We start from the raw sequence: 25,561 nt of genomic DNA, 5'->3' as shown, positions 1-25,561 counted from the left end.
ATGTTTGGATTTGGAAGTGTGCATTGATGCTATTTGCTGGAATTGAATCTCAATTTAATTAGATATTGCTAAAATTAGGCCATATTATAAGAGTTGAATAAGCAAACCTTATTATTTTAAAAATGAGAGACTGTGCTCCATTGGATTACCTTATGTTTGCTGCAGTGTCCCTAAAGGTAGAATTTGGCTTTAGATTAACCAATGTAAAAAGCATTTTAAAGTCAAAACCTGAAAGCATTACAGAAGTCTTCCAGAGGAACTTACCTGCAGAGAATGGCAGCTGTGTGTAGATCATATTCACAAATACACTGCCGGAAGGCTGGATCACAATATTCTGTCCACAAGAAAAGTTAAAAATTATCAAGCATATTTAGGAAAGTTAAAACACCTTCCAATTATTTTCTACCTAGTATTGTTCAGGATAAAGGAAAAAAAAGGAGGGGGGAGGATGTGACAATGTTATGATTCCTATACTATTTCTTTAATCTTTATTACTGTGGTCCACTGACTGTCAAAACAAACAAGCAAAAGCTTAATAACTAAAAGACAGAAAATAACTAGAATCTTGTCTTCCAGTGTACCTATATTATTCTTATTTTTTCTTTGAATAATGTTCAAATGAGATAAACCAAAAACAATAGTGCAGATTTCCTGTGCTGTTATGTGTCATTTGCAAACTACTTGTCTTTTAAGCTTTGAAATCAACCCTGCAGAATGTTAGATGTCCACATTTGCTACTTACAGTTTGTCCTCCACTTAGGCTGACAGCTATACCCTTGAGGCATGTCTCAGTGTCAGTCAGGCCACACTTATGGATATCTCCCAAAACAGTGAATTCATTGCCGTCACAGAGCTAGAAGAAGAAAACAAAATATATTGTTCAAAGGGTTTGTTATATTAAAATATTGTTATGTTAAAAGCTTCACATTCAGATGGCATTCTTAGTAAAGTGAGTCTTTTAAAATGTTTATTCCTTTTCTTCCTGTTTCCTACATATATGTTCTGACATATATGTATACAGTCACTAAGTAAGCTGGCATTCATGCAATCTGCACAGTGGAAGCTATCCATTAGTTCTGGCATTCAAGGGCAAGTTAGACATATTAAATTGAACATTAAAACTTCCTAATGTTTATGTAATATTTGTTCCTACTGTTTAGGCAATACTGGTTTAATACACTAGAGGAAAAGAAGGAAGTGTGTCTTGGTTGTGCCACAACCCATTGGTTGTGGTGTTTATCTGGGAGAGGACAGAAATTGTTTCCAGTCTCGTCTGCACTGAACAGGTTATCAAAGAGCCTGTCAATCTGGACTTTCTTTCAACAGGTAGGAAATATGCATTTAAATATCCTCTCACAATCTAAAATGACTCTTCACTGAGCTACTGAATAAAGGCAAAATTCAGCTTTTCACTTGGTTCTGATTTTCAATGGACTGAGTTCTGTGAACTGTATTCAAAGTGTGCCTAACAGCCAAGGTGTTAAAGGGAAACATGCAGAAGGCTTTGATTCTGAATGTGTCTTATTGTTTTCTTGACATAATAAAAATTAAATTGAGGACAGTTGAAATGCAGAATTACAGCCATGTGGAAATGTAATGCTGAAATTGTGGGCTTTTGGACATTTTGTTTCCAAGTTCAGGGATTTTCTGTATCTTCAGAGCCTCTGAAAGTCTAGTTTTATATGTTTGTGCCAAAAGAGTTTAACGAGTGTCTGATCTATAATTCCATTGTGGATTGAGACCAGTGCTTGTGAATCTCATCAAAAAGTTTCATTGATTTAATCTAATCTATTTCTAAATTACTTCATTATATCTCATTTCTAAGTTTTTGTGGTTCTCTTTCTTGGTAACATTCAGTTTGAGCTTTTTGAGAACAGATTTTATTTAATATGAAGTCTTTATGAAAATTGTTTCCATCAAACAAACAACAAATGTACCTAGGGTTCTGAAATCTGCAAATCTATAGTCATTATTTTAGATATATCTACTCAGAATTCAGACCCTATTGATCTAAAAACTCCAGTAAATCTTAGATATCTTTGTCAGTCAGTCATCAATTTCTAATTGAGGTTTCAGAATACATGTATGACTTCTTAAGCTTTTTTTCTTTTAAACTCTAGAGTGTTCAATGTTTACTGGGAAAGACTGTTTGGAAGGCTGACCATCTCAGTGAAATAACTCCTCTCACATGAATTCTGTATAGTAATAATTCCATTATGAATCCTGTTAATCAAATAAGCTATTGAATTAGCTGTGACAAAAAGAACAGTACCGATGGATGTAATAAACACATTGCTCAGAAATAAGTAGTTATAAAACACAAGGCAGGCAATATTTAATTAAAAAGTTTATGGGAAGCATGGAGATTGTTTCATAGAACCTAAAAGCTCAGTGCAATTCTTAAATGATAATTAAAGAACACAAAACTACTACAATATATTTATTTAGTATAACCCTAACAGAAACCCTACTGAAATCCATTTAAGACTTCATGCTGACCCTCTAAGTTCCAGAATGCTGATGTGATTGACAGTAGTTTTAATTTCACAACATTATATATAATAGAAACATTTTCCTTTGACATATTGCTTCAGCAAGGATTATGACTCTTTTACCTTGGTTAGGACATAGCTACAGTCTCCGAAGAAGGAATAGTATTTCTCATCAAATGTTGAAATGTGGGAGCCTCCTTCAATACTGCAAGTCCCAGGGCATGACTGGGTGATACAAGACCATTCACCTCCAACACAGGTACTGAAATGAAGAAGGCATTCAGTAACCTTGGGTAATACAAGCGTAAATTAAATAAGAGATAATAAGAGCAGTTGAAACCTTACTTTTCCTCTTGAAACATTGATCATACTGTCAGAGGAACCAACATCGCTTTGAAATCTCAGATTAAGTACGGGGCAGGTGAATTTATATTAGTGATAATTTTTTATATATTGTTGTTCATTTCCAGTCCTTGGACAGAATTCAGTCCTGGTGAACCTGGCATCCATTCTTCTGCATATGAAGGATTGCCCTTCATCTCCATTAACATGCCTCAAGCTTCAAACATGTTAAGTATTTCTTGGAAAATAACATGCATGTTTGTAGTTCTTGTATTCAGAGATAGATAGGTCCATTTGCATATGCAGTAATACTTCAGTAATTATAGTGAGATTAGAAAAATACATCATATCTGTCAAACACGCCTTTTAAATGTGACCTCCTACTCTGTCTAATGCAACACGTCCCTAAATGTCACATCTTCCATAGTATCAACATGAGTATTAGACTGTAGTGCTACAAAGGACATAACACGGTAATTCACATTTTTAAACACCTCCAGTATTTGATTTTGATTCCTTTAATTGATTGATCTTTAAATTGGAGTACCTATATCTAAACTAAAATTTTTGCTTCCAAACGTGAGGAGAAAACAGACGTGTAAGTATCCTCTAAAAATGTGTGATCAAGGAACTTCTATTGATAAGTAGTTCCTCGTTTCTTTTTAAGGGGAAATTAGTAATTTTTCCCTGTCTTCAAAGTGTTACAGTAATGCACCTAAAAAAAAGAAGTATGGGAAAGAGAGTATGTTACCATGATCTGCATTTAGATGAGAAGGAAGCACCAGGAGCATAAGTTTCACCTTCATAGGTACAATGGCATTCGTTACGGGGAATGCAGCCAGCACCATTAATGTCATCAAATACCATTCCTAGGGAAAGAAATGGACTGTTACTCATTCTGTGCACTGCAGAACCTGTTTTTGTACCCATACCTGACAGATACCTGAAAGCATGTTCCATTTCTTCTGTATTACATAGAAAATGAAGTGCTATAAAATAATAGGATGTCAGCTGTGTAGGGATGAAGTGCTATATTCCAGAGGCCTATCTAAAATTTTAGGGTCATCAAAAGAGACCTCTAGGGAAATACTTTTCTGTTATGGACTTCATTAGAATTGAATTAGGATTAAAATTACTAGATAATGAGGTGGAATAGATGAACCATTTGTAAGACTCCCCAGGGACATATTTGTACCGTAAATATTTTTAGACCCAAAGGCAGAGAATTATCTAAGAGAAGTCAATGCTATTATACAAACAAGTGATGGTAAAATCTGTGAGACATAATGGAGGACAGGCAGGAGAGCTGCAAGAGCTGCAAGCATGCACAAAGAGAACACATTTGCATTGTTTGTCTTGTACTGATACTCAGTTCTCATGTGTAATTCTCTGAAGTGCCAGATTTTACACATTGCTTAATGTTCCCTCAGCTCCTGTTGTTTAGCCATGCAGCACTGGACAGGAAGGGTTTGGCAATTGGGGGAACCAGACACGGCTTTGTTAACACCAGGAGTTATCATTGTTGGAAAAATGTGATTAAACATTACATACTTCCTGTGGACTGAATATGGATGCTGAGAATAGAAGACTTCCCCTTACTGTTAACAGCAAAGTATCTTATTCTCAGTTCAGTCATTATGTACATCTCAGGCATGTTTGTTGTTTAAAAGAGCATTTTTAGTAACCTGAATAGAAACGATGCATGCATGTGAAGGAAGAAATGGAGCTAATACTTTGGTGATAATGAGAGCGATGACATTATGAGAGTGATACAGAGTAGGAAAGTTGTTAAATGTGTACAGGTAGGTGTTCTAGTGGTTTTGGCTATCAGAAGAGGGCAGGAAATAAGCTTGCCTGGAGGACAGACGCAGCCATCTGTACAGTGATCTTCACAAAGTTCAGATCGTTCCGGGTTGCTGCATGTGTCAGAGCAGGGGGAGCCACACTCCTGGTAGTGCATGTTGAAAGGACACAATTTGGCTGAAAGTAGAAATAGTATTATAATGTTGACTTTTCCTTTGAAATGTTGAGAAAACTCTATTTGTAAATTAGAATGTTTTCTGTCAAGATATAATGGGGAATACTGATCCAAGTGGAGGCTGCAACATTTTAAACTTTATGGTATACATTAAAAACCCTTAGTAATGCAAAATCCTCTAAACTTCCATATTCCCAACAGCTTGAATATGCTCAGGTCAAAACTGATTTCATGAAAATTACACGCACCTTTAAACAGCTGTCTTCTTCAGGGAAATTAAGACACATATTTGAAGATCAATAGATATGGGTGGTAAGAGAAGGTGAAAGCCCATTCCCGAGATACTTACGACACAGTTCTGGGGTTCTCCAGTTCAGAGGCTGTCCACCTGCATGAGCGCACTGCCGGGAGTATTCAGCAAAGGTGTTGCACATGCAGAAGTCAGCCATGGAGCTATCACAGTGGCATAGGTCTTGTATGCAAGTTTCAATGTAGTCCTGAACATTTACAAGTGCATTACAGCTTGTAAATGCTTTACTGGTTAATACTGTCTCACAGATAGAAGCCTAGGAGGGAAAATAGAGAAGGTAGAACAAGTGTTTAGAAAATATGAAACTAATTATTTAAGGCATGCAGCAGAAGAAACCAAAGGTCCATCTGGTCCAGAAACCTGTCCAACAGTAGCCATAAGCAGATGTTTAAGGTAAAGTATAAAAATATGGCAAGTACACTTGGAAGTCTTTTGATTAACTCCCATATCTTCCCGTATCTTGAGCTACTTTCAGCTCAGGTGACTTCCCAAGCATTATACAGCTTCTTTGTATTAATATATCCTCAGTGAATTTCTCTTCCATGAAAATACCCAGTCTTCTCTTGGAAGGGGAATGCAGCTTTTTACCACTTACTTTAGCAAAGGATAAAAAACTAAATTTAGAAAAATTTTCTTTCCAGACCTATGATTGACTCATATTCATTCTATATTTTTTTCTGAATCTAACATATTTTCTCCAAAGGCAGAGAAAATGTATTTTACACTGAGAAAACAAATTTTGAGAGAGAGGTTCTTACAAATTCAGATGAGCAGTTCGCCAGAACAATAGGAGGAATAGGATCAGCACACTGCTCTGTGGGTCCATCCATCTTTTGCTTATTCCCAAACTGTATAGGAGTCAGTTTTGTGTCTGTAAGAAGCAGTCCAAATGTTAGAATAATATTTACTGGTTTACCACTTTTTGCATGGATATATTTTCTTTTGTGACAGTACCCACTATGACATGAACAGTGATTACCAAGAAATGTCACTATAATATGAAAGGCAAAAGGAGATAAAGAAGGTATGCAAGGAACTGGATCCTAACTATTGAAAACAAGTAGAAAGTTGCACGTGGCAGGTCTTAAAAGATCTAAGAGTGATGGTTGGAAGCAACCTAATGCATCTCAAAGCCCTTACTCTGTACATAACTGACATCTTAGAAATACATAAAGAAGTATCACTAGTTTTGGAGTTAATGCAACCCACAGCCTGTGTTACAATATAGTGCTAAAAGAGAGAAAAACAAAGTGCCAATACTTAATAATGCTTTTTATTACTTACTCTCAGAAAAAAATTCATTGCTAATTGGTATTCCATTGAAGTCCCCACAAAGCCCGCAAGTTTGATTGGCATATTTCTTATCTAGTTCCACCTAAAATAAATGAGGAAAGAGAGCTTAGATTCATAGCAATGTCAGCCTTGATGATTAGGAGCACAGGCTACATCAATATTGCTTATGTACTCAAAATTTGACATACATATGCTGTGCAGACCGTATCATGCGGTAACAAGGTAGGTACCATTCAGAAGGTCAGTGACCAGCAAGAAAAACTTGGTCTTATTCTAGCCCTGGGGTTGTGACCATGAGCACATTGCCAGGTTGGGAATCTGAGGAGTACTTCACTGTGAGGTGGGAATGTTATAATTGGGGGTCTATTGATCCTGAACTGAGCAGGAAAAAAGAAATGGGGAGAAGACTGGAAGATAGAACAGTACACTAAAAATGGACGCAAATCCAAAAGTAACTAATGCCTGCCTGGCTGATTAAGACTGCAAATATGTAACCAGATTATTCTCAAAATACAGGCTCTCTGACTTGTTATGGATTTTTTTCTTACCAGGAGGGCATCCTCTTCATTCCAAAGGAAGGTCAGACCTAACTTGGCAGAAACTTTCAAATAGCTGTTACTTCTCTCTATGAAGACTCCCATATGGCTGTAGGGCACCTGAACCCTGGGGAAAGATCACAGTAACTCAGTGGGAGTAGGGACAGAATAGCCATTGAATATCCACACTGATATCCTTTCTCATTCTCTTTGCAAATCTTCAGCATGCATAGGTGAGGAAACTAGTCAGAGCAGTACCTAAATACAGACAAGGCAAATTTGCAGTGGTTTGGTTGTTGCCTATGCAGTTGCTTCTCATGGTGCAGATGGATCAACCTTGCTTTCCCTGCCGTTCCTTCTGGCAATCTCTGTTAATTAAGTTTTACTACATAAAATATTGCCATGTGTCTTTGGTTGTATTGTTCAAAAAAGTGCTGGGAGGTTCTGTTTTGCATGTAGTATGCTTCAGGATACTGCTATTTACTCCTTAAAGCCCTTGATAATAAAGGGATAGGCTCTTTAGGCTTTCTGTGACATGAATGCCATTCACAAAGGTGTACCGAAGGTAACTTTGAGACTAGCTCGTAGTACATAGCTGTTATAATACACTGCTCACTGTGGAATAGCTGCCCAAATATTTGCTGGCCTTTTGGACAGGTTTCACACCCTAGGCCAAAGTCAGCGTTACCACTGCTACATAGATAGCAAGTTTCCAGACTAGCTCATTTTAAACGAGCGCAGCTACAACCTGCAGTCACTGCTTTACTGCATACTGTTCAGTGCAAGGACAAAAGCCGTCAAAAGGTCCTCTCAAGGATCTTGTTCTGGTAAAATTAATGGAAAGTAGAAACTTAAAGGGTGTAAAAAACTAACACTTTTCTGAATCCAGTTTATAGGCTTAATTGTATATATAAATACACATTTGTGGTAGTGGGGCAGCATCTGGGATATAGTTTATCTGAACAAAATGGACACAGGGATAATCTGCAGAAGTGGCACTTAGCTCCCTGTCAGGCCCTCTGATTTTTGTTGATACTTCAGGAAGGACCTGACCCTCCAGCTGCTTGGGAGCAATGTGAGATCAGATGAGGGAAAGGGATACTTGCTCAAAGAGCCCACCGGGAGTAAGAGCAGTGATGGTAGTTTCAAGTTATGGACATACAGTTTGCCATCAAGCAGGACAGAGTTGCGGGTCAGTTCAATCACTGCTCCTTCCAGCTTCATGATGACGTGAGTGATCACAGTAGCATTTCCCACCATTGTACGCCTGATCTGGATGTTGAAGTCCTCATAGGGAGATTTACAATTGGATGCAAAGATGTAATTGCAGACCCCAGGGAAGTAAAAGATGTCCCCGTCAAAGGTCTTGAAGTGGAAGTTCCCCCATGTGCTGCACACACGGCCATTGTGGGAGGGGTTGCCAGCTGTGGATTCAAAATAAGCAGTAAGAATTTTCTGTAATTTTCTATAAGTACCTTCCCTTTAGTTGCTTTTCCCCTTTCATTTCTTTCACTAGCCTCTCTCCAAAAAGCCCATCTTCTGTTTTCCTTCTTACCGAGCTATTTGTTTATCAAACTGTTATTTATTTAGTTCAGCTACCTTTTGTGCTCAATCTGTTTTGCATAGGGATATAAGACCTAAGATCAGAAAAGACCTTCCAGGTCACTATGTCCAATGCTCTGGTTCTGCTGATAGTCTTATTCCACAAATCCTTTCCTAAATATATGAAGTTCTAAAGTGTCACCATAAATCCAGTTTAAAGTTAGTTTAAAACTAGCTGGTACTCCCACTAGGGAAGGCCACTCAAAGCTCCACCCTTTGAATGGCTGGAAGACTTTTGCCAGCATCTTCCAAAGTGTATTCCTGTCTCATGTATCCCCAATTGTTTGTGTGCCAGTATTATGCTTCATCTTAAAAGGGTTCCACCTCTGTGGTCTTCCCCCCACTCGTTATAGAAACCACTCATCTCTTTTCAGTCTACATTTCCTTAAAAGCAGGCTCTCCTACCTCCCTGATTATTCTCACAGGCCCTCTCTGCACCTTTTCCAGATTTATACTCACCCTGCTTGAACATGGCTAGTCAGAATTGTACTCTATACTCTAGATAAGGTGTCGCACAAGTGATTTGAATACATTAATATTTCCCTCTCTTTATTGGAAATACTGTGCATGATTTACCTCAGTATTATTTATATATATTTATTTTTAAAATATACATTTTTTGGAAATAATTTTTTCTAGCAGCTGCACCATATTAACAAAATACAGGCTAAGTATTGGAGTCGCATTTAGAACCGACTACTTTCCTTGTTTATTTTTTATGATTTTAAAGGATCTTACATAATTTATTGATCTCTTCAGTCATTCCATGCTCTACCTGTGTGATCAACAAGAACGCAGACATCTGATCTGTGACATTTAACTTACCCTTTACTTTCAGTGTGTTTTGAAAAGGTGGAATGATTTTCACTTCTTGGGATTTTGAAGCTGGTAGAAAATCTAAGGGGGGAAAAACCAGTCAAGGTTAATCTTATTAGAAGCCCTAAAAAATCAATAGTTTCTTTAGCAATTAACATTTCCTGCTACTAGTTACAATCCAGGGGGAAATTTCCACAAGGTTTTATTGATGGTTTTTACACAGTGCTTTGTGTTCTGCCTTTCTATATTTTTCACTAACAGTCAAATCCAAATCCCAAAGACCATACTCTTTGGCTGTAGAACTTTCATTCATTATTTGTTCAAGACTCCCATCTGATGCTGGCCCTGATGTTCTGAACTCAAAAGAAGCAATGTGATCCTCAGAGTACTGTATCGTAATAGTGATGCATAAAAAACAGAGTTAATGTCTATGTCTGAACCTTTGTCTATCAGTGGATGTAGAAGCAGAAAGTTACTGAAGAATATTAGAATCTGGGGATGAGAAACAGGAGCTGTTTTTTTCTGAAGCTCATATTTTTCTTTGTGCTGAGACATGCACTTTTGCAAAGCCAACTCTAAGCAGATTTTTTTAAAAAGCAGTTTAAATTCTGTGAAACGTCAATCAAGTGCTTTTCATGCAAAGACTTCAATTGGTAGGATCCAGCCCTAAATTTTCCATGTTCAAATCCAATGTTTTCTCTTTGATTCCAGCAATGAAATGAATAGAATACTCAGAGAACCTGCAATGTGATTTTCTTAAATGCGAGTCTGAGGAATTGATAGAGTTTCTCCCTTGAAAGTATCAAAATAGTAAAATTTTGTGACTTCCAAACTGTAGATACTGTAATATCAACATCCAACTTCTTCATTTAGACAAAAAAATATCACTAAGACAAATAAGTGTTTTAAGAAAACAATATCATTTAGTCTTGAAGTAAGGATTTTAAGGGAAAGCACACATATCACCTTCCTTGACAATCTGTTCCAACAATGAAATACACTCACTATTATTATATAATTTGTGTTACACTTCCAATTTGGGTTTATCACTGTTTTAATTGCCAGCCAGTGACCTCACAAATTGCAGATTGCAGGGCAGGCTTAGTGATTAACTGTTTCATCTTCTTATCACTAATATACCAGTCAGCACTGTATCCTTCCACCCTTATTTTGCTCTCTACAGTTACAGTGTTTGCTCTGTACAGTTATGTGTCATGCCTGATCTTGTAGTGTTTAATTATTCAAACATTTAATGTACTTACAGTTTTCTTATTCTCTCATGAGTGATGCAGTCATCTTGACACAGCATAAAAGATGTGTCTTTTATTACCTACTATCAAGTACCTTGGTGATATGTATGTATACACACACCTCTTCTGAAAATACACTTTTAGATAAAAGGTATGTACCTTTCATGAAGTTAAATATTAGATAACTGTATTATGTCATTAGACTAGATCCACTGGGCCAGATCTCAGAGGAAGTTCTCCAGTGTACAGCAGTCAGAGATTGGCTTGGAATTGGATATATTGTACAGAGGATTTCTCTCTCCCTTTTTTTTTTTTTTTTTGTAGGGGTGGGGGGGAAGGGAAAATATGTTCTAGCTAGGAATAAATAATTTTACTATTTATTGATTTAATTTGGGATAAAATCTCAGAAATACATTAACATAAAAATACTTACAATTTTGTCGCTGCAGGATGGATGGAGAAGCATAGTTTGATTTTGTTTGTTGTTCATAATCCTGGGCTTGAACTGCATCAAGAAAAGTAGACGAGAAAAACATTAGTGTCTAATATTCTTGAGTTCCCTCATCATTTCTTGATTATATCTGTTGAAACATGCAATAGTCGGTACATCAAAAATCAGCAAAGCTATGTTCTTGTACAGAAGGTCAGACTTGCATCAGGACCTGTGCTACATGCAACCATGATGGACATATACCACTCCTTCAGCTTTTGTTTTTCTGTTTTTTAGGGGGGTTTTATTTGGTTGTTATTTTGGTTTTTTTTTTGCTAAGAAGTTACTGCAGGGGAGTCATCAAAACCATGCCTATGATAATTTGAGCAGATCCTTATTCTATTATTGTCACAGTACTCCTCAATTTCCTCAATCAGCTTTTCAGATAAAGGACCTAATTTTCTTAGTTTTTATGATCATTGTGTGCTTTAAGCATCATTAAAACCACACTGGGGCAGCTTGGGCCCAGCTGCGGCCCGTGGGAGGACACAGTGTGGAGAAGGTTCATAGAGGACTGTGCCCAGTGAGAGGGGAGCCACATGGAGCAGAGGAGGAATGCACGGCATTCACCCCACCTCCCGAGAAGGAAGGAGAGGTGAGATGAACGTAATCCCCATCCCCTGACCCCTGCACCATGGGGGAGGAGGTAGCAAGGTTGGGAGCAGAGCTGAGCCCAGGAAGAAGGGAGGGATGAGGGGAGATGTTTTTGGGATGTGGTGGTGCTTCTCACTCTCCCACCTTGTCTGTTAAGTGTTGTCTTTGATAGCATTTGAATTAAAGCGATGTTTTCTTTTCTTCCCCGAAGGAGTCTGTCTTTTACCCGTTTCCATAATGGGTGAGCTACTCCTCCCTGGTCCCTAGATGGATTCACATTCTCCTTCCCATCAGGAAGGGATGAGTGAAGGGCTGCGTGGTGCTCAGTTGCCCTCTGGGCCTAAACCACGACAGAGGGAGCTCCCTGCATCCCTTTTTGCACCAGCTGGGGGTCTGCGGCTGGTGTTGGAAGGACAAATCGTACCCATTTCTAAGCTATGAACCATTCAGTGCATCTGGGCTCCTCCACTGCCTAGCCTCAGAGCAGAAGCAGCTGCCTGCTTCTCTCTCCATGCACTGTGTGGCTCCAACACTCTGCCTCATGTCATATGCACACAGATTCCAGTTTCCATTGCACAGTGTGGTAATGTTACAGCTAGTCTTTTGATAGGCTATTCTTTGACGCTACCACTTTTTAACATAAATTAGTGTGGGATTACCTGGAAGTAGGAAAAGGTAAAATAATACAACAGGATCTGCATCTGAGATCAAAAGGCACTAAAAACTAACATTCTTATTACCTTAAACTTTAAGGGAAATTAACAGGTGAAGTATACATAAAAAATATTTCCACTCACCTGTGAGTATTAAGAGCTCTCTTAGAATATTTAAGGCAACTATTTGTTTTCAACCCATCAAAAACCAACCCAGTGCTCTGAGCTTTTATGCAACCTCATGTGCAAGAACAGATAAACTTTTAAAATCTGTTGTCCAATGCTTTTCAAGCAAAACCCCTCATTTTTTCAATACCGTATCATCAGCTGATAAAACAAACAAAATATTTAATAATGCATGCAGACTCCACTGATTTGTTCCTTCCTAAAGCCACTTTTGCACCTTCTGGTTTGCGCATTTAGAAATTCTGTACTGCCTTGGACATCAAAAGCTAAATGCTAATCTTAAGGTATTTTTATAGAAACATGAGTTCTGAGTGAGTTCCACTGAATTCGGTGGAGTTATTGCAGATATCAACTGGAGAAAACAGGATGAAAGCATGGACTACAATATAAATTTCCAAGACAGTTAATTTTCTCTTCTAAGGAAGGAAAGTATTTGTAACAGAAAAGAAAGCCTTGCATAAAGGTAACAGGTTTGTTAGCTTCACAAAGCGAAGAAAAAAAAATGCCTCAAACTCTGAAGCAAGTTATACATGCTTTAAAACAGTAAAAATGCCAAGCAAGTGAATCTTCCTACCTTTGATCTGTACGAAGGCAAGTGCTAGTACTGATATCCATAGTGGTATTTGCGTCCCACCACCTGTGCCCATCTTCTGGAAGTCCGGTAGAAACTACCGAACAACCTGCCTCTGAGGAAATACCTGTCTGCTCCCAAGTCTTATATAGTGAGAGAGTAGGTTTTGGCTCAGTTCCCAGATCGTTTCACAAGGTTATTAAAAGGTGGGGCTTCAGACATTTTAGTTTTCCTTTGCAGGTGTACAGGTAAATAAAGGATGCTCTGACTTTCCCTAAGGTATTTGCACTCTAGGAGGAGTCCTCTTTCTACAGGTCTTTTTGATGAAATGTCAAGAAGTGAGCAGGAAGAATTTTTGCTCAGGCTTATCCTTCCCAAATTTTTATGTATTAGGGGATAAATACAATTTAAGGGACTTCTGAGTGACATTTGAGCAGGAGCTTGGAATGAATGAATTCACATTTTAAAATTTTCCTCCTTATGGTAAATGATGGCAATTTAATTTCTCAAAAAACCCAAGGAAGTTCTATCTGACACAGATTTTTTTAAATGAGTTTGCACCTGTCTATCTAGCTGCTTTGCCTGTGAAAATGGAGAAATCAAATGACGTCTAAGGTCAGCACTTATCCACAGGCCAGGCACAAAACAGAACTAGGTGAAAATCCTTCAGCATTGGAGAGTCAGTGATATGGACCTTTGTTTAAGGGATTCTTCTTCTCACTTAGGCATTTTTATTGCTACTTCTGCTCTTTCTCTTCTGAGTAATGAAGATTTCCCCATAACAAATTTGATTGAGTCTACCTGCAATAAAAAAAGTATGGATTTTCTTGGTGATTGCTGTTCCTAGAGACACAAAAAGACTGATTTGCAAGAACATGCCTTGGAATGTTCCTTATCTTAGGAACAATGAGAGAGTGAACAATGTTTCATGAATATGTTAATATATTTATTTACAGCTATATTACTTTGGTGAATTAACCTTTTATAGTGTTTAACCCTGGGGTGTAGAGAAACACAGTTTTTCAGTAGGAGGATGGATTCCATAATCCCACATGCAGGATCAACCAGTTTTTGCAAAGAAAATACTGGGATGATCTCCATATTCTCTGGCCAGAGGACAAAACACAATTAGATTCAAAACAGGGAATGAGATATAGGTTAGACATTGAGGAGAAGATTTCTTTTTGCAAGGATGGTGAAGTACTCATATAGGTTGCCCAAGAAGACAGTTGAATTTCCATCACCGGTGGTTTTTAAAAGCAGGTTAGAAAAACACCTTCCTGAGAACGGGGTAAGTGCTGTTGATATTGCCCCGGGGCAGGGGAATAGACTAAACCGCCGTTTGAGATTTCATCAAACATGATTTTCTGTTATTCTTTCTGAAAAATACTATGTGTTTTTATGCCCTGTTGGACCAGTTATATTTGAGAAAGTAACTTCAACATTAAGAGAGGAAAAAAAGTCATATTTTTATTCTATAAGCAGTAAACAGAAGCAAGAAAACATGTTGTCTTTCTTGAACATTTTTAAAGTACAATTGGTTATTAAAATTTAAATCAAAGTGAGTTAACTAAATAAAATTGGAAGTGTTGAGGAAAAGAACTGGTTGATTTCAGTCATGAGTTATACCTCTGGCAACTTCACTGACATATAGGTCTATAGAATTTACCTCACTATTATTTCATGAAGAAGACAAATACAGAATTCTTGTATATACAGAAATAGATGCAGTGAAGATTTAGGGGAAATGTTATCACCTCTAACAGTTGTTATCGAAGTTCCAGGATGAAGATCTAAAAAGAAAAAATTTAACAGATGTAACTGGTGCATAGTTAAAGTAATTATAAAATAGTACGGTAAACTCAGCTGGGTAGCATGCATAAACTTATTAAGTGATTCTGTTGATGAGAAGAAAAATATGCTTAATGAATCATTACATGGCTTACCACTAAAAAAGTCAATTCATATCAGCAGTTGCTATGTTTTCATATACACAGGTTAACATTTCCTGCACGTTCAGGGAAGTACTATGACCTCTCAAAGATCACAGTTTGGTCACTACCGATGATTCCCTTTGTGTGGCCATCATAAATTAGGCTGAAATTGGTTTACAGTTAAATTTAACCCCTTTGACTGAGCTTTAAGACACTATCAAAAGTGATTCCATGTATCTGCATTTTTGGCTGAAAGTCTCAAATCTCTTATATGACATAGATCACAATATCCTTATACTCCTAACTTAATTGATTAATCCCCTTGCCATGTTAAATTCTATTGTCTTGTGCTGATTCTTTTTGGAAATCATTATAAAATGTGTCAAAATATGAGATTTGCAAAAATAATTACCAAATATTTATAATAAAATAATTTAGCAGTATTATTCAAAGAAATAATTCCACTACAAATTGTATTTCACCTCCATTCAGTCAATTTACCTACATGAGTGACATGGAAGAGTATTTTTTTAAGATTGGTTTGGAGTAACATGTCCAGATTTATGTAACTGTTTATGATCAAATCAGTGTACATCTCACTGCATAAGCAGAAGTATTAATATATTACAAAAATTAATTGATGTATGTATTTCTATTTTTTTTAACAGAAAAGATAAAAGATTCTTACACTGCATTTGGTCTGAAAACCCTAACACTTCGTTCTATAGATTCTTTCTTTTTCATGGGATTGTATCCCTACTCTCTGTGTTTGCAATATTAAATTGAATTAAACATTTCAGTAAAAGAGTTGTTAGCATTTTCAGATTTGCTCTTTTTAATCCTACATGATCAAATGGTCCATGGTGATAATGTTATTCACGCATCTTACTCATCCTTTCTGAATCTGGTTCTTCATAAGAAAAAATGAGACCGTCATATCTTGTTTTCATACATCCTCTCCTGTAGAATGCAAATAAAATGTCATAGCAAATTTGATTAACATTTGGGTGCAGTAATGACTGAAATCAGTGTCTCCATTTATATTTCTAAGAGAGAGAATGCTGGACTCATAAAGACATGCAGGAGGTGTCTAGTCCACCTAGTGCTATACTGCAGTAGCTTCATTTCAAGGGAAGGTTGAAAACATTTGTAATTGATAGAAGCTATGGCACTTCCTTTGTGCCAACACTAAAATGCAAGTTAACAAGTATCTGTCTGCTGAGCTTTTCTCCAGCTTGTTGTTTGCCTGCTGCTGAGGCCAAGTTTAAGCTCCAGAATTGGTTCTGGGATATTGGGCTTTGCATTCAGCTGAAGTACCATTCCGATTGTCCTTAACTTTTGATCTGAGCAAACTCAAACCCACAGTTTTTATCTGAAAGTTACTATGGAAGAGTGAGGCAACTGATAGTTGTTCATTAATTTTATAGATATTCTCTTAATTATGTGAAGATAAACTACATTCAGACAGTTGCAGTAAGTATTTTATGGTACGATACAATAGTCTATCTAAATTAAAGTTATAGTTAAATACTAAAGTAGTGATACAACTAATTTTATGTCCTTTACTAGGTCTTAGCCAAACCTGGTGCCATTGATCCATTCCTTTACTTCCAAATTCTTAGACAAAACTCACTGATTGAAAATCAAAACACATTAACACCGGAGATTTGAAACCCTGTTTCATTAACATGAGTGGTTCTCCTGCTGTCTTTTAGTATGTACATTGTAGAGGACCAAGTACATAACACTTTGATCTTCATTGCAGCCTCAATGCTTTACTGTAAAATAGGTAATGTGTAATATGATTAGGATCTATTTCTGGTTTTATTTCTATTATCTGTTAATTTCAAAGTTTGTAGTGTCATTTAGAAGAGCCCAAACAAAACATAACAAGTTAAATCATGCATTCGAAACTGTCTAGCTGCAGCATAAGAGACTAGTTTACACCAATATGACTAGGTAGTAAAATATACTGAGTATAATATCTCTCATTTTATTTAAGTTTCCCTTTGGGAAGAAATTCAGTCACAGAATATCTTGGCGTCCTGTATTAAGACATTCCTCCTACACAAAGTTAGTAAAAAGACCTCATTTTATAAGTATTTCATGTCACCCATATATACCCATGCTCTTATATTAACTGAGTTCCCTTTTCCTGGGAAAGATCTGAAATGTCATGGCTGGTGTGGGCTGGGTCAAGTGGACAATAGTATTAGTCTTGGCACAATAATGAGAGATTACCACACATTCCCAGAGTAATCCTGCACTGGTATGAGGTGTTTTCCTCGTAATAAAACATTCAGAGGTTGAACAGCATTGTTTTAGCCCATGCCTTCCTTCACACCTTTTCCGCAACTCGAGTGCCAAATTTCAGGTTGTCATTCCCAGGATTTTTGCATACAGAATAACCCTTCTCATGACTGGCTGCTTCTGCCATCTGTATCACTGTTTCTTTGCTTTGGACCTTCCTTCAGTCAACGCTGCTCTGCATTCTTCTCTTCCTCTTCTTCCTTCAGTGTCCTTTATCTTCTTCTTGACATATCCAGTTGAAGACAACTTGGGATCTGGAGCTTTTCCAGAGTATATGGCATTACATACAATGCCATATGTTCAGTATATGGCTCCCATTGGTTTCAGCAGTAACAGAATGCTCAGCATTTCTGCATATTCTGTCTCAGTGTTTCGAGATGATTGTCCAGAAAATGAAGAATGCACCATTAAAAACCACATCTATAATTTGACATAAATCTTTTAACTGGCATCACAAATGAACTTTATGACACTCAAACAGCTTGATGATACTGTCCTTGATCTTTTCAGTGTTTCCCTCATTCAAATTCCCACTTCAAATTCAAGTTCAGTAACAAAATATAGACAAACAAATCAGAAAATCTTAAAGAAAATTTTACCAGAAAGACCCCTACAATGCTCTGAGTAAGAGAAGGTTCTGCAGAAAAAATAATGTGCATCCTATACCATGAGGAGTATGAACATAGGGGCCAGAATAAGGTTTCCATGTTGTCTGAGCAAATCCAGGATATCTCTGTGTATTAAGGGGATAAACACTTAAACCTCTTTATAGCTTGTAAACACAGACACCACAACAGTGCAATACTAATATTTGCAATTGGTATTATAGACTAAAGCATTGATGCACACACACACATACTTGAGGACATATTTACACTGTGCAGTGGTGCATGTCGCAGAGATCCCTCTGCTAGCAACAGCCAAGGTAATTTACAATAGGAAATAGTGTCACTACATTGGTATGAAGTTGCACCTAAGGGAATTTGCCTTTCTCTGGAGCACTAACACTGCGACAATGCATTTGGGATCTAAGCTGATATCTCTACCCAGGGCTATACTGTGCCGTATGGTCATAGCAGCACTGCCTAAAGTCAGATGAAAACTGGATGCTTAGGTAGTGCCGTAGTGCCCCAAAATAAAAAATCAGTCTTTAGAAGCAATTGGTAAGTACTTACAGGCTCAAATAAATGGTACAACTAGTAGAAAAGTGGGTGAAATGGAGTGTTGAGCTGAGCAGTATATCTAAATTCTCACAGGGACCTATTAGTGATGCACAACCTCAAAAAAGTCTGCATGTTAGAATACTCTGTTGAACATCATTCTGCCAAATGACACTCAGATATGTTTGTAATAATATACACAACAGCTTCTGTAAGAAGTGAATATATGTATGTATATATACACTATTACCACTATCAAGTGTTGTCAGAAGTCTTATTACCAGTGGAAATTGTATGGTACTTCCTCCACTGGACCCTTGCAAATATACGCTTAGTTTAACTCTGTGTCAGAATTTCTTTATCCAAAAAGTGCATGGAAGATATAATCAAATGCATTTAAACAAAGACAAACAGGGAGAAGGAAACAAAATCCTTTAGTCCATGTATGATTCAAGACTCTGATAAATTAATTAAATTTATAACTGGGTATTAAAGTTGGCCGAAACCTTTATAGTATTTCAATTCAATTATTGCCATTTATTTTAATAATTAAAATTTCTGTCATGTCATCCTCCTTGAGGAGAGAAGATGTCTCAGGGTCTGTGTGTGTGTTGAATCTCTATTGTAAAATAACTTCTAAAAGTTCTTTTTCTGTCTTTAGTATTTCAGTTTACAAACTTAGAGAATAGTATAGCAGAAAGAATTAAGCTAATGGAAGCTGTTGGACAAAATACAGGGAGGTACAAATAGGCCACAAATTAATTTCACTTGGAAATTTGAATAAGATTTATAAGTGTCAAATGATTACCTTCAGTTCTGCAAGACCTTATTCCAGTAGCAGGGATCAGGACCATAAGTCCTTTGAAGACAATCCTGATGGTCACTCAAGTGGTTATTGGTATGATGCTTTATATTAACATTGCCTTCATCCAGTGTTTTATTTTTAATTTGGTAAATTTTATGCAAAGCTTCTATTTTTATAAAATACCATTAAGTTTGCAAGGTCAAAACACTGGGAGTTATTGATGTTAAGACCACTTCTGTTTCATGAGAGAGTTTTAAATTACATGAGTGAAATACTGTTTCTTCGAGGGTTCTTGTTTTTTTTTTTTTTTTAGACAGAGCTTAGATAATGAGTATCTCTTGAGTCATTTGTTCAATTATTTTTAACTATGTGTCCTAACACTTTGTTTCTGTGTGTTATTAAAACCTTACTCTGAACACAGATTCATCAATTTCCTCACTTACTTTTCTGTGATGGCCATCACTGGAGTGCCTGAGAAGTTAATCAATAGTAATGTATTGCTTTTGAAAAGACGTTTGGAAATATTTGTTGTTTATTATCTTTAGATATTTCTAGGTGAGACATAGAAAAATTATGGGTATCCAGAAATTTGGGGTGAACAGTCTAACACTCTTAGGTTTGATTTTTCAAATTGAGATTTATTTTGGTAGTATGCATGTTTAGAGTGTAGACTTCAGGTAGAACTGTGAAGATCCCACAGTTCTGCAGCTGAGATGCTGAAGTGTCCAGCATGGCACCTGGAAAAAAAACAAATCACTGACTGTGAAAATTGCAGGTTAAACAGATGGGTGCATCATTGAAAAAGAACTATTGAAATTGAGGGAGAAATTGAATCCATTTCAACATGGTGACATCTGTGTTCCACATGCACTCTGCAACAGCCAAATTCTCTAGGCAATGAAAGGACTGTGAATAACCATCATGCTCACAACATGCTCTCCTTCAACCTCAAATCCGGGTTCACCCTCCCTGCAGCAGGTGCTTGATGTGCACCCAGTGAAATAGAAACCGAGTGGAGAACAGCAGGATCCAATCATTTACTTAGAGACTGTGTATTACTGCATGTGCACAAAGATGGCACGTTATGACTTCAGGTAGCCTGCACTCATTCCTCATGTAAGTAATCCTTCCTCACTGAGTCTGAGCAGATAGAGGAGAACTTCTCGTGAGAAATTCTCATTTCTCTAGGCTCTATGTTGTAAGTTATCACAGACTGTGGGTTTTAGATATATTCTCTAAATACGCATCATGGAGGTGACTAATTGGTCTGCATGGTTTGCTAAGCTGAGCTGTCAGCCTCCTTATCCTTTTGGAATGCCAAAGTATGATATAAAACAAGAATGCTGTCAAACTTGAGCAGCTAGACTTGTACTGTATTGAACATTCAATACGTCAGTGGATGAATTGTCATTGACCTCTTTTATAGTCAGTTTTTGGTTTTATTGATCTGAAAACTATGAAAATCCTTATCTGATTTTATCCGCTGATGCAAGTGACTAAAAACTGGTGTTGCACGTTCATGTTTTGTACATAAGAACAATATTGACTGAAACTTCTCCCTTGACCTGAAATGACTGCCAGAGTTATAGATAAGTAGAAGATGAGTCTGTTTCTTTCTATTGTCATAGTCAGGCACACTTTATGAATGGTAGTTCAATTATCAAAGTCTTCAGTAAGAGTGTGATGTTGTACGCTGATGATGACTGCTGTAGCTATTGTCTGATTTTGACAGAGTACACCTTCTATCTCTGCAGCTCCTTCAAGTGTTAACAATATTTCTGACTGAATGAAGGCAGTCTGAATTATTAGGAATGAAGTGAACAGAGAGAATCCCAAACAGACTTCAGATCTGAAGCAGATTTTGGTGAGCTGCTGATTAGGAAAGTAACTTCTGATTAGGAAAGTATCAAAATAAAGATATTTCTAGATTCCCTGCACACTGTAAATCTCACCTAATTTTCATATTAAAAGTGGTATTCAAGTATTTAATTTCTAGAGGATTGATTTGCCTTTTCATTTGCTTCTCTAGGTTTTCAAACACTTGATCTTCTGTATCTCATCTGTCTCTTGAGACAATGGCCATTGTGGTAAGGTGGAATATATAGAAATTTTTCTGTCAAATTTTATCTTTCTGATACCTTTGTCCTACATCATGTTATCTTAAGACTTACTTGGTGTGTGGTTAGTTCTGATACACGCTTGTGGGCTGAAACCATTATACAGGTAGAAGAGCTATGATTCCTTTTGTATGACACAACAAAGCACATCTATCTCTTGTTTATATTGCCCCACAACTAGCCTCAAGGAAACACCCATCTCTCAGTTCATCATGTGTTTTCTGTACATTTTTTCCTTCTTTTGAGAATATGGTATGTGACAGAGAAAAAGTAATTTGTGCTAGAATGTATTTGGCTTATTGGCTGCAATATACTATCTGTGTATGTTTCAATTTCATGCCTGAAATAATAGTAGATCCTGCTTCTTGGTGAACGCACGAAGCCCTGTTGTTCAAGTAATGTTGTGGAGGGCAAGCTTTTGACTGTCGACTCAGACTAAGCTCAACACTCTTATCCATTTCCCTCTGAATAAAACAGGAATGTTACTGTTTCTGGGAAGTATTTTAGACACTACAGATAGAAAGCACTGCATTAGCGCATATAAAATATGCAAAAATGAATGCATCAAATGCATCTCTGAAGAGACAAGCTTACAATCTCTGCCCAGTGGATGCTGAAGATATCTAAAGAAAGCTTGTCCATTGTAGAATTAATTACATAATCATGGAAATGGCTGCAAAATATATTACTGTAAAAGGCTGACTTTTTTGGAAATTGAAGGTGAAGTTGGGTTTCTTAGTTGAAGTTTATCTCAGATTGATATTGACACAAAGGGTTGTCTTCCGTTATTAGCCTTATCAATGCAATAACATTTTTAATAGAGAAAATGTTGTCATGAAATGAGGAGACATTTTTTCTGTCTTTACAAGAAGAAACAAATAAAGTAGTCTACTATAATCCTTAGAAAGAAATAGAGAATTTTGACATATGCTTCATAGCAGACAGTGAGCTCCTCAGCTTTCTGAAACAAGCACAATCCAGAAGGATGTCCATCTCCATTTTCTGTTTCTGTCCAACAAGAAGAGAAACAGGAATAGTAAGTTTGCTTTTATGGTGTGGATCCTGCAGTTTTGGAACTCCTTTGTATGCTTATTTGTTCTCTCTGAATCATTCTTGCAAACAGGTGGAGAACGCTTTCTTTTCTTACAGGTTTTGGATTGAATTCAAGACTCCAGGAAACTCATGTATCTTATGCTGGTGTACTTTCAAAGTAGTTCAGCATAACTCAGTTGAGCTGCACAGACATAAATCTGTATGAGAGTTCCATGCTCTTTCAATGATATTCCAAAAAACTGCTGTTACATTTCAAGACTCAAAGATTTAACGCCATGAGAGATCATTGCGATATTTTTTGCTGAAGTAGTCCTCCTCTATAACCCAAACTACACTCTCATACACATTTATCCTGTACTTTTGTCATGTAACTTAACAATTTACATTTGATATAGAGCAAAAAATTTAAGCAAACATTCCTGCTTGGCTCAGAGATTCCCCAAAACAGAGAATTGTCTGCATCTGTTGAGAAGCTGTTCTAGTTGTTGTATACTCAACATTGCCAAATGACAGTCTGATTTTTCTAAGGGAAGAGTCGAGGGGAGGAAGCATACATATATTAGCAGCTGAAGTATTAGCCAGCTGAACACTAAATAAGTTTGCCAAAAGATTGATGTTAAAATTTGGCTAAAACAGGTTTGACTGCCTTGTTTTTCATGAAGAGTTTCAACTTGAGGGAACTCAGTCCATTTTTATCCCACACCAAATGAAGGTGGATCAGATCAAGACAAAATGCTGTCTTTAGGTAAAAAAAGTGAGAGAAGCCATACACTATGTTAGGAATCATTTGGGTTGCATGTATCCAGAGGTGTTTTGACCACATTGGAGCCATACAATGATCGCTTCAGCATACTCTTTTAGGCTTTGGGGTGTATTTCAACTTCTCTGTAAATGCTGCTTATCAAAACGTTCGTATGATTTTTTGTTTTGTCTTACAATTTATATAACACATAGTAATTACTGAGCTATTTATGCATGTTATGGCTTGAATTTCCACCAGGTTAGACCCTTGTTTGAACCAGCTTGTCATTCATGGCTCACATGAATTCATTGTATTCACACTGATTAAGCTAGCTAAGGAAATAAAGGATGCTTTCTTATTGCAATCACTTTCTCCTTTAGTGGTTCCAAGCTGAACTTCTAAGTATTACTAAGAGTTCATAATGCAAATTTTGTACATTTTCTCTCATGCAATATTATAATAGCCTAGATTCTTAAGTCGTAGAAACAGGTTTCAGTGCATCTGACTTACAAAATCTTCTTATATTCAAACTTTGTCCACTGAAAGATTCCTTTGCACATATTCACAAAACTTACTATGCTGTTCTGAAAGCCAAAAGCAAAACCTTTGCTCAGCTTGTCCTCAAATCTACAGGAAGTAATGATTATCTCTGCGTTGTGCAATCCATTAAATTCAGTGGGCCTGGGAGATGATCCACCTTGATAAGCAATCTACTTTGACAATCTACTTTTCCACTAAAGAAGCTAGAGGGAAATTCCATGGGCTTGGAATATGAGTCTTTTTAACTTCTAAACTGAAAAATGTGTTGTTTTGTTTTGTTTTGTTTTGTTTTGTTTTGTTTTGTTTTGTTTTTTGTGTGTGTGTGTGATAAGCAAAAATAGATATGCACAGTTGGCTTCTAGCTCATAAGTTTGAAAATTAGAGGCATTGAAGGGAAGGTGCTGGTTCCCACCTTGGTAAATAAAGGGATAGGGTAGAAATGTCTGAGAAACCTGGTCAGACCCAGAATTGTAAATGAATAGGTAAATAAATGGGTCTAAGGACACTTTCTCTGTGTAAAGACCAATGGCTGTTTTACACAGTACAGTTCCAACATAAAAGATTAGCCGGGACAAATCCCATAAAAATCTTAAATACACAACAAGCCTAGCTGCTGTCTAAGCTGGTGTACAACAAAGCTCAGTATTTAATAACATAGAATGGCAAGCTAAGTGCTAAGAAAGGGTGGAGACCAGAGCTATGGCATTGATGATGATTTTAAGTGCCCAGACTCTAGGTGCATGAGTTCAATCACTCTTACCTTTGCCATTCCCTGGAAACAAGGTGCTTAAAACTCAGAGCCACATTTCATAGTGTGAAAACAACATTTGTTGAAATACTGGAAGTCTGAAACAATGCTTTTGTTGGCAGCCTTCTTGACGTGCACCTATTCAAAGCAGGGAAGGAATGGTGTGCTATGCAGTATTGGAGAAACAGCTCCACATAAAGATGTCTGCATTGCTTTTTCTCTTCATTCTAATAACCCCAAAGAATAAAACTATCCTTGATGGAAGTGCTGCCACAGAACGTACCCCAGCAGGCATACAGAGACTTTTCTTGTGTCCCTCTCATGGTAGTTTTGGGAGATAAAAGAGGAAAAGTGAAAGGGAATGATAGTTGTCAGTAGCATCTTGTAGAATGGTAATATTGTGTCTTAAGCTCTGGCCACAGTCACAAAAGAGATTTGCTTACTGCACACTGTTTCTTGAAGGTACTGCAACACCGATTAATGCGAGCTGAAAGAGCACCTTCTGGAAATGCAACTGAGAGGGACAGAGCTGAACTGAAGGTGTTACGAACAGACTTCTTTCTTCATGTGTCACTATCATAAATTGCAAGTAACGTCTTTGAGCTTGAAAAGGTTTACCCTTACAATGAACAATGTATTTAGAGAGTCATGAAGCTATCCAGCTTACCGGCAATTGCTCCTCATGTCCCTAACACTCTGGTTCTCATTAGTATATTCTTGACAGCTTTATTTGAGGACAGTCATAAGGCTGATGGTGATTCCTGACACTCTACTATTGCTATCAGGAAATGTAATCATTGTAAGAAACACTGGTACTTATAGATTGAATTGTGATTTGAGAATTTCTCTAATAAAGATGAAGCTGCAGTATAATCCCCAGCATCTTGCACACATAAGACTGTGCAGCTGTGCTCTGAAAGCATTGGAGTTTCAAATTTAGTTAATGGCAAAGATAGAATAACTGAATGGAAGTAATGTGGTGCTATTTTACTAGCATGCTAACTGGGAATTACAGCAAACTGGATGCCACTTTCCTGCC

The 25,561-nt window shown here is 37.1% G+C and overlaps 1 protein-coding gene across 1 annotated transcript in view; it reads right to left on the bottom strand.

The window, feature by feature from the left end:
* LOC104356796 (mucin-5AC) overlaps positions 1–9,025 on the bottom strand; it is a 55,542-nt gene extending 46,517 nt beyond the window's left edge. Inside the window, 11 exon segments of the mRNA XM_042784874.1 lie at positions 265–334; positions 743–853; positions 2,616–2,754; positions 3,586–3,703; positions 4,689–4,814; positions 5,162–5,378; positions 5,881–5,993; positions 6,407–6,497; positions 6,964–7,078; positions 8,114–8,375; positions 9,013–9,025. Of these exon segments, the coding sequence (XP_042640808.1) occupies positions 265–334; positions 743–853; positions 2,616–2,754; positions 3,586–3,703; positions 4,689–4,814; positions 5,162–5,378; positions 5,881–5,993; positions 6,407–6,497; positions 6,964–7,078; positions 8,114–8,375; positions 9,013–9,025 (1,375 nt within the window).
* Positions 9,026–25,561: the final 16,536 nt, after the last annotated feature.

Source organism: Tyto alba, unplaced genomic scaffold (assembly GCF_018691265.1).
Source record: "Tyto alba isolate M040663 unplaced genomic scaffold, T.alba_DEE_v4.0 Super-Scaffold_8, whole genome shotgun sequence".
In the NCBI taxonomy this organism is placed as follows: Eukaryota; Metazoa; Chordata; class Aves; order Strigiformes; family Tytonidae; genus Tyto; species Tyto alba.
Note: the sequence above shows the minus strand (reverse complement) of the source record. Positions and strands in the feature narration are given on the sequence as shown.